General features: G+C 37.8%; 1 protein-coding gene across 2 annotated transcripts in view; it reads left to right on the top strand.

Annotated features, from left to right (window-relative positions):
* CACUL1 (CDK2 associated cullin domain 1) overlaps window positions 1-22,420 on the top strand; it is a 64,482-nt gene that overhangs the window by 1,700 nt on the left and 40,362 nt on the right. For both annotated transcript variants that reach the window (XM_032281789.1, XM_032281788.1), the window contains exons 2-3: window positions 20,359-20,485; window positions 21,375-21,477. In XM_032281789.1, coding sequence (XP_032137680.1) covers window positions 20,359-20,485; window positions 21,375-21,477 — 230 coding nt within the window. The remainder of the gene's footprint in view (window positions 1-20,358; window positions 20,486-21,374; window positions 21,478-22,420) is intronic.

The following is a 22,420-nucleotide window of genomic DNA, read 5'->3' as shown; positions in this document are numbered from 1 at the left end:
GTGCTTTTTCTCCTTATTCACGATAATAATGTTTATATTGTATATTTTGTGTGTTGAAGTCTGTGTTGTGGAACCACTATAGAGTGGCAGAATGACTTACCTGAGTGATGAAGGAAGCTTGCTCTAGTAAAGTTCATTCAAAAACAGCATAAAGTTAGGAACAGAAATCAGTAAAATTGAGAACAGAGGATTTGTCACACCAAAATATTATTTTTTTAAAAGATTAATAAGCTAGGCAGACTTCTGATATAATCGACAAGAAAAAAGATGCAAATAAATGAAAAATGGAAAATAACTACAAATATTAGATTAAAAAAAGAATGTTATGAATTTAGGCTGATAAATTTGAAAGCTTAAATGAAAAGTATAATTCTTAGAAAACTATTAAATGTGAAAATTGGTATCAGAAGAAATACCTTGAACTAATAAACTGAAATGGTAAAGATCTCCCTTTTTAGAAGCTCTGGATCCAGATACTCTTGTGAGTTCCATCACATTTTAACGCTTAATTCCTTTTGTAAGTTGTCCTGGAAAATAGTGAGAAAAATACCAGCTTCATTTTATGGAATTTGTGAAATCTTGATTCTAAAATTAGGTAAGGGCATGTAAGAAGAGAAAATTACAGGTCTGTTTTACTTAGCATAGAAATGAAAATCCTGCAAAAAAACTACGAGTTCATCAGATCCAACAGTGTGTTAAAAGAGTCATGATCCGTAGAGTTAGTCTTAGAAATGTAAGCATTGTTTAGCATCCACTTACCTAATTTAACTCTTTAACTAAAGGAGAAAAATGAACGATTATCTCAATTGGTGCCATGAAATCATTCAACAAGATCCCGCACCTATTTATGGTAAAAACTCCTAACAACCTAGGAATACAAAATAACTAGGTGAGGTCATTATCAAAAACTTACAGTAAATAATAATACTTAATGGAGAAATTTTAGATACATATGCTTTAACATTAATAACCAGATAAGGATGCTCCTGTCATCACTACTGTTTAGCATTGTAAGACGGTCCTGGCTAACATTATAAGGAAAAAATAAATAAGGTATAAAGATTGTAAGGCAAGTGATAATGCTTATTTGCAGATAATATGATCACCTACCTAGATGAATCCTTAAAATCAAGAGAAAACTTAGAACTAGTAAGAATTTAGCAGGATTGCTGGACTTAAGATAACTTAAAAAATTGATAGCATTTACTAAACTACTGATAACTAGTAAAGATAATCAAAAGTAAATACTGTATGCAATAATAGTAACAAAACTATGAAGTCTCTAGCAATTAACCCAGGAATACACAAGACCTTTAAGAATAAAACTTTATGAAGAAACGGGAACATAATCTAAATAAATTTTCCTTGCTCTTGGATCAAATTATTTAATAAGAATACTAATTTTCTCCATTTATAAATTCAGTTTAAATGCCATCAAAATTACATTTGGTTTGACAAACTCAGTAACCTAAGTCTAAAATTTATATGGTGGGTGGAATAAAGTTTGTAAATAAATTAATCTTAAAGACTTGTTTGGGGATGGGAGGCTTGCCTTATTAGAACTTAAAATGTCAAGGCTGAAGTATAGTGGTATAAGTTCAAGAAAAACAGACCAAGGGAACAAATTGGAGGGCAGAGACTTACCTAGATAGATGTATATTCGGGAACTTTTAAAGTGGCATCATAAACCGCTGGAGAAAGGAGCCATATGTTGTCAGAGTGACTCACTATGTAGAGAAAAAATAAATTTAATATCACAGATGGATAGACTCTGAATGAATTAAACACCTAAATGTGAAAAGAAAAACTAAATTATTATAGAAAATGTTAAAGAAGTTCTTTCCCTAGGGTCATGGAAGTAGTTTTTAAAGCTTCAGAAGCTTATAAAGGTGAAAAAATAATGATTTTGATTTATGAAAATTAAGGATTTTCATTCAGCAAAAGACGAAAGAAATAATTTATTTACAGTGCCTAAAATTGACAAGGGATTATCTGACTAAACAAGGGACTACTGTACATCAATAATAAGAGGGCATCGACCTCTGTAGAAAAATAGGCAAAGGATATTAATAAGTAGTTTATAGAGTAGGAAACTCTAACAAGCATAAGAAGAGATAAAATTATTAATATTCAGAGACATGCATATTAAAATAGTAATGGAAAAAGTATAATTGGATTGTTTGTAAAACAAAGGATCAATGATTGAGGTGATGGATACCCTGTTTACCCTGATGGAATTATTACATATTGTATGCCTGTATCAAAATATCCCATATACCTCATAAAAATATATGCTTACTGTATACCCACCAAAATTAAAGAATAAAAATAGTAATAGAGTGTCTTTTCCCACCTGTTAGGTTGGCAAAAATTAGAAAGCTGAATTGTACCAAGTGCAGTGGAGATATGGTAATATAGGAAAACCTGTACTTGCTTGTGGGAATAAGTGTAGTAGACTTGTGAGATGCCGAGATGCCCAAAGTCTCTGGATCAGTTAATGAAAGATAGCTGCCATGTTGATGTATCCGTGAGCTATGGAAGTGAAGGTATACTTTATACTGTAAGGTGAAAACAGCTTCTGTTGGTTTCTGGTTTTGGGACAGAGCAAAAAGGGATTTGTTACCTTGATGGATATATGGTAGGTACCAGGGATGATGTTGAGTTGTCACGGTGAATAGACCATGTCTGGAACAGCAATTAAAATTGCAGAGTCACCTTGGATTTGATTGATGATAATCCACAGTCATGCTCTGAGGCCCATCTCTTTTGTGCTGGCCAGACAGGCTCATGAAATCAGAATGTCATCACCATTCCTATCTTTTAAGTCTTTGACGTCGGTAGTATTTTCTGTAGTTCTCACAAAGATGTGCTGTTGATTGGTTTGAGTTTATTATTTTGGTAGGAAAGGGTGCATCTAGGGGATTCCACTTGGCCCTTCCTATGTTGATATTCCTGACTTCACAGATCAGGGAGCCATGAACTTGTTTTCAGAACTGGGGAGTCGCAGTGTTACTGTGGGTCCACCAACCCTACTGTGAGATGGATTGAGGCCAAATGTCATGTACCATTTACATGACATCCATAAGCCCCTGATCTGCCTGGTTTACCATAGTGAATTCCTGTCTCTTAGGGTTTGTACTGGCTTAAAGCCAGTGTTTATTAATCCTTGAAAAGTCTCAGCGATTTTCATTTCCCAAATGTACTGTCTCCTTAATGAATACCTGCATATTGTATTGGAAAAGGCTAGGTGGAAGACTTTAATTATGCTCTTGAAGCAATTTTGTGGGTTTCTTGCTCAGTGGAATGCATCGTCTTTATTCCAGCAGTTCTGTGTCTGTGAACAGGCTCAGTGTGGGTCTTAGGTGATGTTATATGGCTCTTCATTATGGCCACTTAAGTGAGACCTCTGTTGAATATACCTAGAGTTTTTCTTTTCTGTCCATTATAACAGATCAAGTAATACCCGAGTATACTGCCTTTTTTCCCTAAGGACATCATGATTAGCCACCATGAGATAGATCCAAGCCACCAGATGTCCAAGCCATTCTGCTAATCACTCTGGCCCTGCTGCCTATTAAAATAAACATGCCCATTTTATATCTGGAAGTTATTTCTACATATCCTTTGTCACTCTGGAAATAGAACTATTCCACTGAAATCAGGGAACCCCTTTGAATGGCAGTATTGCCCATCTTTAACCCAGAATTACAAGGCACTATCAGCCACAGCATTTTTTTCAATAATTGTATTTAATTATTTGTATATTTCTCAGTTGGTGAAGGACCTTCTCAGAGCAGTTTAGAGAGTGTGTAAGAGTGGGTTAGAACGTGACAAATTTACATTCCTTTCTTCGTATGTCTGGACTCATTTCTCCATATGCTAAGGAATTTCTGTTCTGACTGCCTCCTGCCTCCTCTTCTTCCTTTTCCTCTCCTCTTCTTTTTCCTCCATGTCCATTTTCTTCCTCTATACCTCTTCTCCCCCTCCTCCATTCAATAAAGTGTACCCATTTTAGGTGTGCAGTTAGATGCATTTTAACCCATGTAACTCTCTGGTCTGGGATTTGATTTTACCCTATAATGGCCAAAAGTTAGCCTATTACTGTTACAGGTTGAATATTCCTTATCTGAAATGCTTGGGACCACAAGGGTTTTGGATTTCAGTTTTTTTTTTTCGGATTTGGGGATATTTGCATTATGCCAAATGATTGAGCATCCCAAATCCAAAAATTCAAAATCCGAAATTTTCCAGTGAACATTTCCTTTAAGTGTCATGTTGGTGCTCAAAAAGTTTCGGATTTTGGGATTTGGGGCTCTCAACTTTTATTACTGGATGCTGACATAAGCTGGGGGACTCCTGAGTCAGAATGAAGAATTTATTCTTCACATCATAGCACATAGCATGACAATTGCTGTATTTGCATGATTTCCCCTTCCCCCAAGTCTCACGAGGATGACATACTATGGCCAAGGTGGATGCTCACAGTGGCTTTGTGTTGCAGCTGAAGAACATCAAACTTGGGGAATCCACTGCTTTTGTAAAAAGCAGTGAGCAAGCCTGCTGTTTGTCTAGGGGGAGATGTTACCTCATCTTTCAAGGTTATCAGGTACAGAATGGCCTAGGTTCAGGAGTGACTGGTCATGGCCTTGTATTCCTGGCATACTCAATAAGACATGTAGGAGTCTGTAAGGCTCAAGGAGGACTGTGTATCCAGTGGTAACCACTGCAGCAATCAAAGGAACATTTCCTTCGCTCTGAAATACTTCCGTGTCTCTCTCTCTCTCTTTTTTTTTTTTTTTTTTTGGAGACAGGGTCTCGCTCTGTTGCCCAGGCTGGAGTGCAGTGGCACGATCATGGCTCACTGCAACCTTCGGCTCCTGGGTTCAAGTGATTCTCCCACTTAGCCTCCCGGCTAGCTGGGATTACAGGCACACACCACCTCACCTAGCTAATTTTTGTGTTTTTAGTAGGGATGGGGTTTTGCCGTCTTGGCCAGGCTGGTCTCGAACTCTTGGCCTCAAGTAATCCACCTGCCTCGGACTCCCAAAGTGCTGGGATTACAGTTAGGCGCTACCATGCTCGGCCTTCCCTGTGTCTCTTTGCAGACAGTTAACTCTTCCTGCTTTCCCCAGCCCCAAGCATTCCTACTCATCTGCTTTCTGTTACCGAAGGATTTCATATAAATGAAATAATGTGTATTGTTTTGTGCTTGGCTTGTTTCTTCTTCTGTTCTTGAGATTCTCCCATGTTCTTGCATATGTCAGTTACGTATTCCTTTTTCTCACTGAGGAGTAGTTTTTGTTTTTTTTTGGGATATATCACACATTGTTTATTAATCTGTTGGTCCTTATGTTGTCTCCAGTTTTGGCTATTATGAACACAGCTGCTATAAACAACCATTTACAAGGTTTGGTGTGGGCAAAGGTTTCATACAAGTGGAATTCCTTGTTTATATATTATTGGTATGTTTAATTTTATGAGAAACTGCCAAACAATTCTTTAAGGTGGTTGCATCATTTTACAACCCCATCAACTGGATAAGACAGCTCCAGTTTCTCTACTTACTTAATTGGCACTTGTACTGGTTAGGCTCTGCATTCTTGGTGTTGCCAGTCTTTTAAAGTTTGGCTTTTTAAGAGCAGCCATCCCCACCCAGGGACCAGTTTCTTGGAAGAGACAAATTTTCTATGGACTGGGGGTAGTTTTGGGATGAAACTGTTCCACCTCAGATCATCAGGGCTTAGAGTCTCATAAGGAGTGCGCAACCTAGATCCCTCGCATTATGGGTTTGGTGCTCTTAGGAGAATCTAAAGCCCCGGCAGATCTGACAGGAGGCGGAACTCAGGTGGTAATGCTCCCTTACCCACAGCTCACCTCCGGCTGTGTGGCCTGGTTCATAGCAGGCCACAGACCAGTGCCTGTGCTGTTGGCTTTTTCGTGTGATCATTGTCCTGCCTCATAATTTATTTTGTGAGAATCTGCTCACATCTTTTGCTCATTTCTTGTATTGTTTGTCGTCACTGTGAATTTTGGATACAAGTTATGTCAGACATGTATTATTACTGTTTTCACTCTGGCTTGTCTTTTTTTCCTTAACAGTGTCTTCTTAAGAGTAGATGTTTTTCAATTTTGATGATGACTAAACTGTCAATTTTTTCTTCTCTGGCTTTTGCTTTTTGTATCCTGAGAAATATTTGCCTACCCCAAAGTCAAGATATTTTCTGTATTTTTTTCTAGCAGTTTTATGGTTTTAGCTTTTATGTTTAGATCTATGATCTTGAATTATGAGTTGATGTCTGTATAGTGTGAGATAAAGATCAAGGCTCCTTTTTTTCCATAAGTATATCTAATTGTGTTGGCACTATTTGTTGAAAAGACTATCCTTTTCTTACTGAGTTACCTTGGCAACTTTCTCAAAAATAACTGACCATGTATGTATGGGCATCAGTTCTGTTTCATTAACCTTATTTAGCCCATTGTATTTAGGATTGTTGCATATCTTTTTGATGAATTGACTGTTTATTATGATGGAATGTCTGTTTTTATCCTTAGTAATACTCTAGAGAGTATTATCCTTAGTAATACTCTAAAGAGTACTTTTACTGGTAGGTATTCCAGGTTTTTTAAGGAGTATTGTTTGCATAATATATCTTTTACCATCATTTTTAATTTATTTGTGTGAAGTACATTTCTTGTAGGGAGCATATGGTTGGATCTTGCCTTTTTAAAATCCGTTCTGACAACCTCTGCTACCCTTGTGTTTAATGTAGTTACCAGTATGGTAGGGTTTAAATCATATTGTCTTTCACTTTGTTTACTCTTTGCCCATCTGTTGTTTAAAAAATGTTCCTCTTTTCATGTCTTTTTTTTTTTTTTTGAGACGGAGTCTTGCTCTGTCACCAGGCTGGAGTGCAATGCAACCTCCGTCTCCCAGGCTCAAGCGATGCCTCAGCCTCTTGAGTAGCTGGTATTACAGGCATGCGCCACTGTTCCCAGCTAATTTTTGTATTTTTAGTAGAGAAGGGGTTTCACCATGTTGCCTAGTCTGGTCTTGAACTCCTGACCTCAGGTGATCCAGCTGCCTTGGCCTCCCAAAGTGCTGGGATTACAGGTGTGGCCCACTGCACCTGGCCCTTTTTGGTTATTGTTATGATTCAGTTTTTTTCTCCAGTTTGGCTTATTAGCGTGGTTGTTTTGCTCTTTTGGGTTACTCTAGGATTTATGATTATGAACCTAGTTTAACTTCTAACAGTCTACCTTCAAATTGTATTAGACTACTTTACTTATATTATAAAAATCTAATAGCAGTATACTTCCAATTATCCCCTCCTGTGCTTTATGCTATTGTTGTACATTTTATTTTAATATATATCATAATCCCCCAAATACACTGTCATTAATTTTGCTCAAAACAGTCATTTATCTATTTTTAAAAGTTGGGATGAGCCGTGTATGGTGGCTTACGCCTGTAATCCTGGCACTTTGGGAGGCCAAGGTGGGTGAATCACGAGGTCAGGAGTTTGAGACCAGCCTGGCCAATGTGGTGAAATCCCGTCTGTACTAAAAATAGAAAAATTAGCTGGGTATAGTGGTGTGTGCTTGTAATCCTAGCTACTCAGGAGGCTGAGGCAGGAGAATCGCTTGAATGTGGAAGGTGGAGGTTGCAGTGAGTTGAGATCGCACCATTGCACTTCAGCCTGGGCAACATGGCGAGAATCTGTCGCACCCCTCAAAAAAAAGTTGGAATGAAATTTATGTTACACACAATTAACTGTTGTAAAGTGAATAATTCAGTGGCATTTAGTACATGCCCAGTGTTTTGCAACTACCTCTCTCTAGTTCCAAATCATTTCATCAACCCAAAATAACATTCCAGACTCATTAAGCAACTAGTCCTGATTCCTCACTGGCATCTACCAATTTGCTTTCTGTCTTTATGGGTTTACCTATTCCAGATCGTTCATATGAGTGGAATCATGCTGAGATTTCTTTCAAATAATAATAAACTGGAATAAAGTATTTTGTATTTACTCAGATAGTTACCATTTCTGTCCCTCTTCTTTCCTTTGTGTAGATGGAAGTTTCCATCTCTTATTCTTCTTCCATCTTTAGAACCTCCCATAATATTTCTTATAATGTAGTTCTGTTGATCTTCAATTTATTCAGCTTTTGTTTGTCCGCAGAATTCTATTTTATTTTCATTTTCTAAGGATATTTGCTGGATATATAATTCTAGATATACAGCCTTTTTTTTTTTCCTTCTATAAACACTTTAAAGATATCTTTCCATTGTCTTCTGACCTGCATTGTTTCTCTTTTTTTGGAGACGGAGTTTTGCTCTTGTTGCCAGTGCTGGAGAGCAATGGCATGATCTTGGTTCGCTAAAACCTCCACCTCCCAGATTTAAGCGATTCTCCTGCCTCAGCCTCCTGAGTAGCTGGGACTACAGGCATGTGCCACCACAGCTAGCTAATTTTTTTTGTTTTTAGTAGAGATAGGGTTTTCACTATTTTGGCCAGGCTGGTCTCAAACTCCTGACCTCAGGTGATCCACCTGCCTCAGCCTCCCAGAGTGCTGGGATTACACTTTGGGCATGAGCCACTGTGCCTGGCCTTATTATTTCTTTAATAAATGTCTGTATAGTCTTATCTTTGTTTCTTTTTATATAATATGTCCCTTTTTTTTCTGGGTACTTTTAAAATTTTTGCTTAAGTTTTCATCAGTTTTTCATGTTCTTTTTTGGTATTTATTGACTTTCTTGGATTTGTGGGGTTTTAGAATTTGTCAAATTTGAAAAATTATTCATTATTTTTTGTCAGAACCCCCCTACCACTAGTTACACTTATATCACCTGTTATTGCGCCATGAGTTACTGAGGCTCTGTTCATTTTCTTAAAAAGGTTTTTTTTTTTTTCCCCTCTGCTTTAGTTTGGATAAATTTTAATGCTATGTCTTCACACGCACTAATCTTTTCTTTTTCAGTATCTAATCTACTGTTAATCCTGTTCTTTTTAATGCAGGCTGACATTGAGTCCGGGTTTCAATTAACAACCAAACTGTTAGAACTGTACCCAGCTTCTTGAGGCAGTGTAGTGAATAAAGAATCTTTAGTAAGTGCTTTCCTTTTAATGACTTGTCTCATCAAAAGTTCTTTCTTCATTATTCAGCACCCTCAGAATCCATTCCCACCTGTATTCCCAGGTTTTTGCCAGTATAATGTATTAAAGTCTTCCAGTTCTTTTGGAATGTAAGCTGTCTCCTATTTGTTTAGATTTGGTACTTGTTCCCCTGGGAAATCTGGTTCTAGTGAGAGATCTAGAGGCAGTGAGGTCTGCTTAGAGAAAATCTCTTTTTTTGTGAGGTTTCAGGTAATATCATGGCAGGGTCTTCAATCAAGTAAAGTTAGTCGCATGTTTGGGAGGAGGGGTGTGTAGGCAGGGTTTCATGAGGTCAGGGTTTTCAGAGTGATCATACTTCACCAAACTGTCCCCATTGTGCTGGGGTTACAGAGGTGAGCCACTGTGTCCAGCCGAACTTCAGGATCCTATTGGGGATCTTGTCTTGCTATTTTTTGACATGTATCATATAAAATGATGTCGGTGAAACTATAAGAGAGAGCTATTTTAATGTTTACATAAGGCGCAGTCCCAAATCTCTAAAGAAAATACTGTTTACTTACTGTAAACTATAACCGTATAAACCGTAGACCATATGCATTCACATTGTGAACTGTTAAGCACTATATAAAAGTTGTTTGTTGATATCCTTTTATGGTATGTCTGGACAGGGCAAATTGGCTTTCCATTTTTCTTCCTGTTTTTGTGGACATTTGGTTATTAACCTCTATAGATGAAGTTGAATAGATCTGTAATATGTAGTTGCAGGTATGCTAATTCATCATCCGAATGGTGTTTTATTCAAGTGTTTATTGTATGCCAAAGTAATATTTTAGCCTCTGATAATGAAGAGACACAGTTTAATGTGGGAGATGATAGAAAGACAGATAATTATGATACATTATGATTAAATGCTATAGTAAAGTTATGTATTTGGTAGCCTTGAGGAAAGAGTCTTTATAAAATTGAATAGAAGTTTGCCAGGAGGATAGGGAGTTGGGAGGGGGAAGCTGGACTGGAAGAGATTTCCTTGCAGAGGGGCAGCCTGTGCCAAAGACCCAGAATTGAAATTATTTTTGGAATACAGAGTGTGAGGAGAGAGTGGCACACATTTGTAAATTAAACATGGACAGATAGAAAAAGCTAGGTAGTGGAGGACTCACCATGTTAGAGGAAGGATTTTATTCTGTAGGAATGGGAGAAAGATTTTAAGGGAGCCAACTTGGTAAAATTTATCTTAGTGCGTTAATTTAGAGCGGAGAGAGAATGGAGGCTTAGAGACTAGTTAGGGTGTTGGAATTTCTGTAGTCTAGACAAGAGATGAAGACTTGAACAAATAAAACTTTGGAAGACAGTAGGTTTCAATTTTGGAGATATTTAGGGCCTAGAATCTGCAAAATTTGGGGGGTGAAGAAAGGAAGATGAAGAGTCAAGATTGCCGGTTTGGATGATGGGTAGCTGTCAGTGCCTTTGACCCAGATGTGGAAGGAGTAAAGGTATGAAGTGACGGAGTGTGTGTGTGTGTGTGTGTGTGGTGTGTGTCTGTCTCTTTTGAGGTGTCTGTGGAACAGTCAGGTAGATCCAGAGGCAGTTGGTAAATTCTGAGTTTGCACATTTCCTATGCCTTAGGTATTGGAGATCCTGAAACAGAAGTTTAATTTCAATAGATTTTGTTTTTCCATTTCTGAGGATTTTAGATACACCAAATTCTTTGTATATAAAAAACAAAAACAATACTTGGCCCTTATTAAAATAATACAGGTTTATAATTTAAAAACTCAAATTATGTGAAAAGACACATAATGAAAATCAGTGGTTCCATTCCCTACCCCTTTCCATTCCTGGACCCGTTCCCCAAAGTCAGTCGTTTGATTAGGTTTCATTTAGCTGTTTCTTCTTGTATTAGCCATATATTTCAATGTGCTGATATTGTTACTGCTAAATTATTTTTATATTATCTATTGACTTTTGGGATTTAATTCTATTTTTTTTTTTTTTTTCTTTTGAGACGGAGTTTCGCTCTTGTTACCCAGGCTGGAGTGCAATGGCGCGATCTCGGCTCACCGCAACCTCCGCCTCCTGGGTTCAGGCAATTCTCCTGCCTCAGCCTCCTGAGTAGCTGGGATTACAGGCACGCACCACCATGCCCAGCTAATTTTTTGTAGTTTTAGTAGAGACGGGGTTTCACCATGTTGACCAGGATGGTCTCGATCTCTTGACCTCGTGATCCACCCGCCTCGGCCTCCCAAAGTGCTGGGATTACAGGTGTGAGCCACTGCGCCCGGCCTAATTCTCTTATACCTCTAACATAACCTTACCGTTCCAGTTCTTTTACTATCATAATTAAAAAAAATTTTTTTATTTATTTGAGACAGAGTCTCGCTCTGTTGCCCGGGCTGGAGTGCAATGGTGCGATATTGGCTCACTGCAACCTCTGCCTCCCAGGTTCAAGCAATCCTCCCAACTCAGCCTCTCAAGTAGCTGGGATTACAGGTGCACGCCACCATGCTGGCCAATTTTTTGTGTATTTTTAGTAGAGACCGGGTTTCACCATGTTTGCCAGGCTGGTCTTGAACTCCCGACCTCAGGTGATCCACCCACCTCTGCCTCTCAAAGTGCTGGGTTCACAGGTGTGAGCCACCACGCCTGGACGAACTTACTCTTAAACTTTTCAGCAGCTACATTAGATTCACCATGTACCTGTCACCGTTTTTCGTTTCAGCCTTTGTTTTTGTCTGTTGGTGAAGCTGTTAGACCTCTTGTTTCTGTTTATTGCTTAGGGCCAGGCATAGTTGCCACTCAGGGACTTGCCAGATACTGGGAATGATTGCTGCTTTGTCTTCCTTTCTGTTGATGAACTTCTGAGTATCTGTATAGAGCTTATCTTCTAGTCCTTCCCTGAGAAAGTGTGTGTGGATAATGTTTCAGGTCTTGTCATATCTAAAAATACTACTTTCACACTTGATTGGTAGTTTGGGTATAGAATTCTTAATGGGAAATAACTTTTCCTTGACTTTTTTAAAAGTATTGCCTCATTAACTGTAAGCGCACATAATTCCAATGGAGAAGTCAGTTGCCATTTTAATTCTTGTTTTTTTGTATGTGACGTTTTTTTCCCCTTGAGAAAATTTCTGGGAATTTTTTTATATTAATGTGTTTATATTTCTCTCCCTTTACGTTTTCTCTATTCTGTTTTCTCTGGAATTATTGGTAGTCACATGTTGAATTTTCCGTTTTGATCTTCTAAGTTGGTTAACCACATTGTACTACATCCCCTTTCTCATAAAGCTCTGGGAGAATTCCTTGATGTTGTATTTTTAACTTTTTTTTAAATTTTAAGAGCACTTGGATTGCTTCTTTTTATGAGTGTTTTAAATTTTTATCTTACCTCTTTGAAGATAGTAATTATAGTTTTTAAACAAGTTATATTCTCTGGATTATCTTTGTTTTTAGCTTTTCAAATTTTGTTTTGATCTCTTGTCTATGACTTCTTACAGATCTTTGGTGATTCTTAGTTGTCTATCCCTATTTAAAAGTGAAAAAAGATAATTGCTAGTTCTGTGTTTATAATGGGCCTTGTCAGGTTTAAGTATTGGGCTTCGTGTAAGGCTGATTGAATGTAGAGCTGCTATTTTGTTGAGGAACTGCCAAATATTAGTATATGAATGTCTTTTCTCTGGGACTAGAGAAGGATCTTCCATTCTGAGAGAATGGCAAAATGGATAGGTGGAGGGGGAAATAAAGCATATTTTTCCTGGCTGATAGCATTATGGAATTAAAGGAGTGGGGCTAGATGTTACAGCATTTCTTATGCTGACTTCTGCTTAATCTGCCAGTTCTGTGCTTCACACTCCCTCACAGTCCTGCCCCATGTGTTACTAGGTCTCAGAGTCCTAAGCCTTTGTCTCTGTTTTTCCATAAATAATCTTTCTCTTTTCTTTTTACTGTTTAGTCTGCAGACTTTACTACTCCATCTCCCACCCATTTCCAAATATGCCTGTTCTTAGTATTCTGTCCTCAAGTCCTGAACTTCTCAGGGGCCTACAGGGCAAGGTTTGTTTACTTACCATTGATATCCACGTCAGCACCTGCCTCATGCTACTGCTTCAAGGTTCAGACTTTACTGGGCTTAATGCCAAGGAGAGATTGACTTGTTTAAATCTTGGAAAACACCCACCACGGAATTTTAAAAGTGTGATAGACCTGCAGTTAGCATAGTTTACACCTCTGTAATCTCAGTTGAGCAAATACTTTTCTGTTTTAAATTTTGAGTACTTTGAATTTTATGAGATTTTGGATTTAGTGGAGTTGGAGACAAAATGGATGTCTTGATAGCTCTTGAACTTCTCACTGTATGTATGTATGTCATAACATGTCCATTTGAGGAACTGTGTCACAGGTTCCTGTGTGATGTTGTAATGGTAGAGCAGTGTTGTACAGTAACTATTCTAAAGGAACGTAGCTTTCAATCTGTGGGAAAGCCACTGCAGCTCAGCTGTTTATTTATTTATTTTTTAAAGATGGTAGTGATGAAGGAAGTTTCTACTATTTTATTACATTTTCTCTAATTGAAAAATGTGTAGATTTCTAAGCAGTAAAAGAGTAACCATGTGTTTGCTCTACAGGTTTTACAGTGTTTTGAGGGAAGAGGCTCTTCATTTGCAGAAAGGCAAAGCAGGTTTTATATAGTTGGTGTGTTACAGGGCTTATCTGAACCAAACAAAATGTGGTCTTGTTATAGGGTGGGGAGTACAGAACCCTTAAAGAGTGTGTTAACGAGAACTTATATAAAATAAAAATAAGACATCAGTGTTATCTGATTGTTTACATGAATGTAACGTATGCTGAGGAATGGCTAACTCATGATCACAGTAGACATTTAATTTGTGCATAGTGTTTGAATTGAATTATGCAAACCATAAACCCTAAAACTTAGAAAGTGCCCCACTTTTAAAAGGCTTTAACCTACTTTAGAAACAGTTGTTGCCCTCTTGTACTGGCAAATCAGAATATACCTGAGTAGGTGGTACAGGTTTGTTTTCCCTCCTAATAAGGAAGAGGATATTTAAATTACCGTTATGCTTTGCTTAACAACGTGGATACATTCTGAGAATTGTTTTGTTAGGTGATTTTGTATACTGTGGGAACATTATAGGATGTGCTTACACAAACCTAGATGGTATAGCCCACTACACACTTAGGCTGTATAGGGTAAAGCCTATTGCTTTTAGGATAAAAACCTGTGTAACATGTACAGCATGCTACTGTACTGAATACTGTATGCAGCTGTAACATAATGGTATTTATATGATTAAACATAGAAAAGGTACAGTAAAAATACTATATAAAAGATTTTAAAAAATAGTACACTATTAGGGCACCTATCATGATTGGAGCTTGCAGGACTGGGAGTTGTATGAATGAGGGGCATGAGTGAATGTGAAGGCCTTTCTGTATATTGCTCTAGACATTATAAACACTGTACACCTAGGCTTCACTAAATTTATTTAAAAATTTCTTCCAGGAGATGCTGTGGCTCATGTCTGTAATCACAGCACTTTGGGAGGTCAAGGCAGGCAGATCACTTGAGCCCAGGAGTTTGAGACCAACCTGGGCAACATGGCAAAACCTCATCTCTACAAAAAAACAAACAACAACAGCAAAAACAAATTAGCTGGGTATGATGGCACATATCTGTAGTCCCAGCTACTCTGGAGGTTGAGTTGGGAGGATCATTTGAGCCCCAGAGGCAGAGGTTGCAGTTAGCTGAGACTGTGCCACTGTACTCCAGCCTGGGCGACAGAGTGAGAGACCCTATCTCAAAAAAAATTCTGAAATAATAAATCAATCTTAGCTTCCTGTAACTTTTTTACTTTATAAACTTTCTAAGTTTTAAAAAAGTTTTTGACTCCCCTGTAATAACACTTAGCTTAAAACGTAAACACATTGTACAACTATACAAAGATATTTTCTTATTTGGATAAAGAAAGCTTTTTTCTGTTTAAAACAATTTCTGTATGGTTTTTACTTCTTATATTTGTTGTGACCATTCCTTGGGCTTCTCTCCCATTCCTCAGGTTGTGTTCTTGGCCTTCAGCTGCTCTTAAGTCAAACACTTGAGAGAGTTCAGTCGTCCCTTGTGCTGGAGGGAGCCGAACATTTTGCTGAAACATTCAACCAGATTTACCAGATTGTTATTGACAGATGAGCACACTCTGGTGACCAAAAGTCGTAATTTTTATTTTAGATAGCATACATTAACTAGGTCGGGTTAAATAGGTAACAAAGAGCTCTTTTCTCCTTGTCCTTTCTAATTATCTAGTTACAATTAGTTATAGTTAATCTAAAAAGTCATTATATTTTAGACATAATTTAGCCTTTTAAACTTGGCTTAATTATTTTATAATTGCCATTAATATATTCTTAAAGAGTCTATTCTAAATGAAGGTGGCTTTTTTTGGTGGGGAGAAGGGATATGGAAGAGCAAAATTTTAATGATTCTTGGGTAGGAAGATAGTTCCTAGCTACCCTTTTAACATTTTGATGGATTCACACCTTTGACTCTCCAAGTTGTTGAGAACAGACAAACCATGTATTAGCAATTGAGAAAAGAGGAACACTTAAGTGATCCCTGGCTGTCCTGAGCCGCTGAAGCATTAGAGTGGTTTTCATACTTTTAACAGGCATAAGAAGGGTTTATTAAACAGCTTTCTGGGTTCCACCTACCCCTAGAATTTCTGATTCTGCAGATCTGTGTTGGGGCTTGACAGTTTGCATTTGCAGCAAGTTTCCAGGTGATGCTGATGCTGCTCTGGATCTCACACTTTTGAAGCACTGATGGAAAGTAATGATCAGTCTCTGCAGTAGGCCAAGTATGAATTAATAATGCTTACTATAACTTCTGAATTTATTCTTCCCTTATAAAGCAAACCAACAGAAAACCTTAAAAGGATTATATAGTAGGGCTAACCTGGTTTGCTTTAGCCTGTGTGAAATCAAATGTGATTTAAGTTTTAATTCCAAAACAGCTAATAAGTAGTATGTCTTGCACTGTTATTCTGTTTAGTATTTATGTTGACTCACTAAGTTAATTCACTTTACAGATGTTATTGAGTACCTACCATGTGTCATGTACTGTTGAGAGTCGGGGCTGTAGCAATGAATTCCTTTTCCAAGGGGCTTACCTCTAGTTTGAGGGAGATTGACAATAAACAAATAAATAATATGTCAAGTTATTTGGATTAAAAAAGTGTAAGAGTTGAACATATTTATTCCTGCCTGGTATGAATTATACACCTCTAATGGTTTCCTGTGTATCAGCAACCCAAGAATATTTCCTGAATGAAGATTCCAACTATTCCATGTGTTTTAGACTTTGTTTCACTTTATCTTAGTAAAGGTCAAATTACGTTCTCAGTGGGATTTAGACTGTGTGAGCTTGTTATCTTATAAATATGTGTTTCTAGGTTTTAAGCCTTGTGGCGTGATGTTTTTACATTTTTTTTAATAAGTGTTTTTGAACTACACTGTCTCTAGAGGGCACACACATTCTTCTGTTTAGTAAAGCCCTCACCACTTTTCTTATTGTCCCACCAGCCCTGCTTTACTTATTTATGTTATTAACATGGCTTTTGTAGGTATTTGTGCCTGTAGTGACTTATTTAAATAGCTTAAAAAGTAGTTCATTATTTTCAAGCTGAAAATCTAACCTAGGTGAAATTGAGTAATTTAATGGTAACTTAATTTTGTTTAGGTTTCATACTTTAATTTTGGCTCTTACTTGGTGATACTGCACCTTATATACAGAAAAGGGATTTAGTTAATTATTTAAAAAGTAAAATTCAAGGAATTCTGTAGCTCATTGGAAGTCTGTATATACTCTTTAGCCACATATAATATACATTGAAAAGACAGCACTGTACACTGGCACAGCCACAATATACTGGTGGTGGAATTATGAGTGAGTTTTATTTCCTCCTTTTGCTTATATATTTTGTAATACAGGCTTAATAGTGAACTACAGAAATCAAGAAATAAGAAGTTGAAAAGTATTGTCTAAATAGGCAGCTCTGTAGATCTCCTAAGATCCTGTCTTGCCACGCCAGGTTCCCATTTTAAAGTAGTAAGTCAGCTATCTTCTACATGTAGCATGAATTTTGGCTATTCATTCTTTTGTGTTTTGTTTCGTTTTTGAGACAGTCTTGTGTTGATGCCCATGCTGGAGTATAGGGGTGTGAACGTGGCTCACTGTGACATTGACCTTTGGGCTTGAAAGAGCCTCCTGCCTCAGCCTTCCTAGTAGCTGAGACCACAGGCTTGTGTCACCACGCTTGGCTAATTTTTAATTTTTTTTTAAATTAAATTTTGTAGAGATGAGGTCTCCCCATGTTGCCCAGTATAGCTTCAAACTTCTGGGCTCAGGTGATGCTCTTGCCTCGGCCTCCCAAAGTGCTGGCATTACAGGCGGGAGCCACTGTGCCTGGCCTACTCTTTCTTTTGGTCAGTGTAAACTTTTCTGTGGGCAAAGTTGAAAGTGATTGCATATCTCTAGCAGGAGGATCTAGTTTTTAAGTTCAGGATTACACACACACTCTGAGGCTGTATGTGTCAAATGTTAAACTGAACAAATAGCTAGTGGTTTTTGTTTTTTAAACCAAGGATTGGGTTGAGATAAGCAAGTAAACTCTCAGCTTTGAGGGGAGAGAGGTATTTGATGTGGTTTAGGTGGTACACTGATAAGGGATTCCATAACTCAGAATCACATAGTGAGGATGTTACTTCTTTTTCAGTTTTCTATGAATCCTAAGGATTTCCTAAGTACAAAGGTCATATTCTGGAGCTAGTGTGTAACACTTTTGAGTATCAAGTGCAAGAAGGTGACTCTGGGAAGCAGCTCTCTAGGGAGACTGCGGAAGTGAGACAGGGAAGGTAAGGAAGCCAGTAAGGTAAAGTCACCACTGTAAGCAGCTGGAGCTTAGTACCAGTGGGGAGCTCTGGGAGGCAGTGTAGCACATGTGCCTTAGAGTCATCTCACCCAAAAGGAGAGGGAGCTGCTGGGTTAATGACTCTGAATCCTCAGTAGTGATTGGTTGAAGGCTGCTCTAGGGTTTTTAATTCTCCCACAATTTCTTACCTGCTGCTCCTACAAGGAGAGCAAGCTCTGGCAGCTGGACAGAACACTGAGGGAAGAGTCTCAGGGTGTGGATGGGGTAAATGGGTGGGGCACCAACAGTATTTGCCATGCCCCCTGGACAGCTAAGCTTTTCATGCAGTCCTCCTCATTTTAGTAAACGACAGCTCCATCCTTTGATGCTCAAGCCAAAAACTTTGGAGTCACTCTTGACCTTTCTTTCACATCTCACATCTAATCTATCAGCAAATCATGTTGACTTTACTTTTAAAATATCTTCAAAATCTGACCTTTCCTTATGGTTCTCAGTGCCATCATCTGGCCCAACCCACTATCATCTCACAGCCTCCGAACTTAGTTTGCTCTCAGTGCAACTGTTGGAATGATGCATATAAAATCTAAGCCAGATCATGTCATTCCTCTGCTCAAAACCCTCCAGAGAGGCCTGTATTTTAGAGTGAAAGTCAGAGTCTTTGCAATGGCCCGTAAGGACCTACGTGATCTGGCCTCTTCCTGCTGTGTGTTTGTGCACATGCATGTAAAACTCTTTTTTTCTTTAGCTTTACATTAGTCAAAACACTCCTTTACTCCCCATTCCCTTCAGTGTAGGTTATGTGATTCATTTGTAATTAGGTTTATTTGCTGTGTTTTACATTCCATCTTTACCACTACAGCCTTGTTGATTTTTTAAAATTAAAATTTACATAGTAATTTGATATACAGTTCTGTTGGTTTTGACAAATGCATGAAGTAGTGTATCCCTCACCACAGTTCCATGGAAAATAGTTAATTGCCCTGAAAATTCCCCCATGCTACTGCTTTATAGATAGTCCCTCTCCCTACCTTCCAGCCCTTGGTGACCACTGATCTGTTTTCCTCCCTATACTTTTGCCTTTCTTAATGTCATGTAAGGGGGACTCTTAGAATGTGTAGCCCTTTGGGTCTGGCTTCTTTCACTTAGCAAAATGCATTTAAGATTATGCCTTGTTTTGTGAACATTCCTTGTAGTTCATTCCTCAAATGTCCTTTAAAATAGAATTAAATAGCAGAAGTGAATCGATTTAAAGAAAGTATTGAACAAAAATAATATAGGTCGTACATAGAACAAAATCTTGAACCTGGATGACTAAGGTGTAGAGATGAATAATGTGATGGAAAGATGCTTGGAAGGCTTTGCTTTACCTGGTAACCTCTGCCAGTAATGAGCCTTGTGTTCGTGCGCAAATTACTTAACCACTCTGCTTCCTAGTCTGGTAAAATAAACAGTAAAATACCTGGTCTAGTTGTTGTTAATCCTGAGGTAACTGTGGTTCATGACACAGAACATAGGTAGGTTCTTCTGGTAGCACTTTTTTTAAATATTAGAATTTCAGTGCTGTGAAGCAACTGTAGATTTCAAAGCTATTAGGATCCGCTGTACAAATGCTTTGTGAAACCTGTAGTATGGGACAAAGAGCCTGTCAGTAGGGATGAAGTAAGCCTCAGGGCAGGGCGCCAGTTCATTGACTTTTTTTCTGTTGGGCTTACTTAGTTTAAGGTAGCAGCCTGAGTTGGAGCTGTGGTAATGTTGGAGAGGTGCTTGGTGGTATTGTAAACCTTAACAAGTTTTCCAGCAACCTCTTTATGACTGCAGCATTTGGACCTTAATCCTCATAGTCCTGTCCTTAGGTACATTTTCTCAAGGATGTCTACAAAGATTGATTGTTGGTGTTCACAGTTTCTCCGAATTTTCCTCTGGTTCATTGATAGGCCATTTTGTTACATAATTGCCAGTGTGTATTTGAGGGTCAAAGCATATTTGAGACTGCTCCACGGATGACGGAAGCTTAGAGGAGACCCAGAAGGAAACCAGTGATGATTGCTTGTTGAGTTGTTATTTTTAAAGATAGACAGGTTCATACTAATTCCTCTTAAAGTCACGATCAGTGGCTGTTTAGCATCCTTGACCTGTTTGCTTTTTTGTTTTTAATTGAAATAGGATAGTGAGGTGATAGAGTGTCAGTGTAAGATCAGAAGAGTAAGTGAAGGGAATTTGAGAGCGCAGAATGGCTGTGATTTGTGTCTGTTCCACATGTGGCACATAGTAACATTTATTTTACTTTTTACTTTTAGTAATGAATGTTATAACTATTGAAGATTATAAGAGCACATACTGGCCAAAATTGGATGGTGCCATAGATCAGCTTTTAACTCAGAGTCCTGGTGACTATATCCCCATATCCTATGAACAGATATACAGGTAAGTTAAGATTTAATTTGCTTGGGTTTGAAAGGGTTTACCAAGATTCAGGGCACTTGAATTATGCAGCACACAAACATGTAATATATAATACATAAGACGAGGCTCTGTAAGTGTCTTATATATTCCATACTTACGGATTGGAGGGTTTGTTTTATACTTTTTGATTCAAAAGTGGTTTTCAAGTCATGACAGAGTAAGCCTGCCATCTCCACCATACATAATGCAGAAGTCAGCAATAAAAGCAAGAATGACTGAAGTATCTGGTGTAAAAACCGTATTTTTTGTCTCCAAGGGAGACCTGGTTTAATCTGTTGATGTTTATTGATGCACAGTTCTAATATTCTTCAGTTATTTTGTTTCCCAGCTCCTGGTAAATGGAAACAGCAAATTAGGAACTGGGGTGGGATATGACATCAGCACAGTGGAATGAGGAAGTGACAACTATGTTGTTCCACATAGCTGATATACAAAGAGGTTGTATTGCAAACACTTCCGTGAGTTAGAAACTTTCTCTCTACTGAATACCAGTCACTCTGTTTTCCTTATTTTGACATTGATTTAAAAAGAGAGAGAGAGAACCTGGCTTATAAATAGTTTTCATTTTCAGACCTTAGATTCTCATCTAATATTAGATTATCTAGTACTGATTAAATGTGTAATACACTACACGGAAGAGCATATTTACAGTGGATGGTACTGTCTTTTCCATCCGAACACTGATGGGGGAGGATGAGTTTTTTATTTAAAAGTTGTCATTGGTTACTTTTGGAAGATATGAATTAATTATTGGATCAGTGGCTATATATCAAAAGTGTGCTTTAACCTTGGACTGAGTTAAGTGCTTTGTGATTAACTTGGTTTGTGGGGGGTTTTGTTTGTTTTACAGTTGTGTGTATAAATGTGTATGCCAGCAGCACTCAGAACAGATGTATAGTGATCTGATTAAAAAGATAACTAATCACTTAGAGAGAGTCTCTAAGGAGCTGCAGGTAAGGAACTGATTGTATTGATTTTTGCTTCATTGGGTTTTCCTGACTGGATGCAGTTAGTTTGTCTAATATACATTTTGGAAGCTTGTTAATTTAATGATATAAATTTATAAATGTTTTCTAGATGAATGTTGATTGATCAAGTCATGTAATTTTTGGAATAGATTATTTGAAAATTTGGTATAAGTTGTGGAAATTTTTGGATTAAATGTATTTCAGACCCTAACTGATTCCATTGATTACCATGTCAACATTTCTTTTATTTAAAACCTTATTTTTTTTCTGTCAGTGTCAATATTTGGTGACTTTTATGATACAAAAATATGTGTATGTTTTAACTTTTTTTTGGAACTCATCATCTTCGAAGAGTAGTTTGCCTACTCATTCATAATACCTTCCAATATAAACAACTGAAGTAAACAGTTTATTGATAAACCTCCTCTAAATAGGCATCATTCCAGCTCTAAAGTCTGGGGCAGTTTGCAGAAAATCTTCTGTTTAAGACTTAGCTTGATCTCCCTCCCCCCACTTCAGTAAACCTTCAATGCTTGAAGATCAAGTATTGTTAGGTTGGTGCAAAAGTAATTGCGGTTTTTGCCATTGAAAATAATGACAGAAACCGATTACTTTTGCACCAACCAAATAGTCTTTATACCAGGGCTTGATCACACTTTGCTTATGATGTAGAAGTAGAATGATGTTTAGAAGTCACTCAGCAATAGCATTACCAGGGTCTATACCACAATTAGGAAGTACCCCAGCAGTTTTGAAATAACCACACTTTATAGCACATGCTGGGGTGTGGTTTGGGCTTGGATATTGTTTTTCACAGCTTGTGGTCTGAGATAGCTTTGTCTTTTTTGTCTTTTTTTCCCCAAACATTTGTACTAAGTAGCATTTTTTTTTTCATTTTCAAATGATAGAGCTGTGTTCTGTCATAATC

This window comes from Sapajus apella, unplaced genomic scaffold (assembly GCF_009761245.1).
Source record: "Sapajus apella isolate SASKATOON/1434 unplaced genomic scaffold, GSC_monkey_1.0 scaffold13, whole genome shotgun sequence".
Lineage (NCBI taxonomy): Eukaryota > Metazoa > Chordata > Mammalia > Primates > Cebidae > Sapajus > Sapajus apella.
This window is presented reverse-complemented; position numbering and strand designations above follow the sequence as displayed.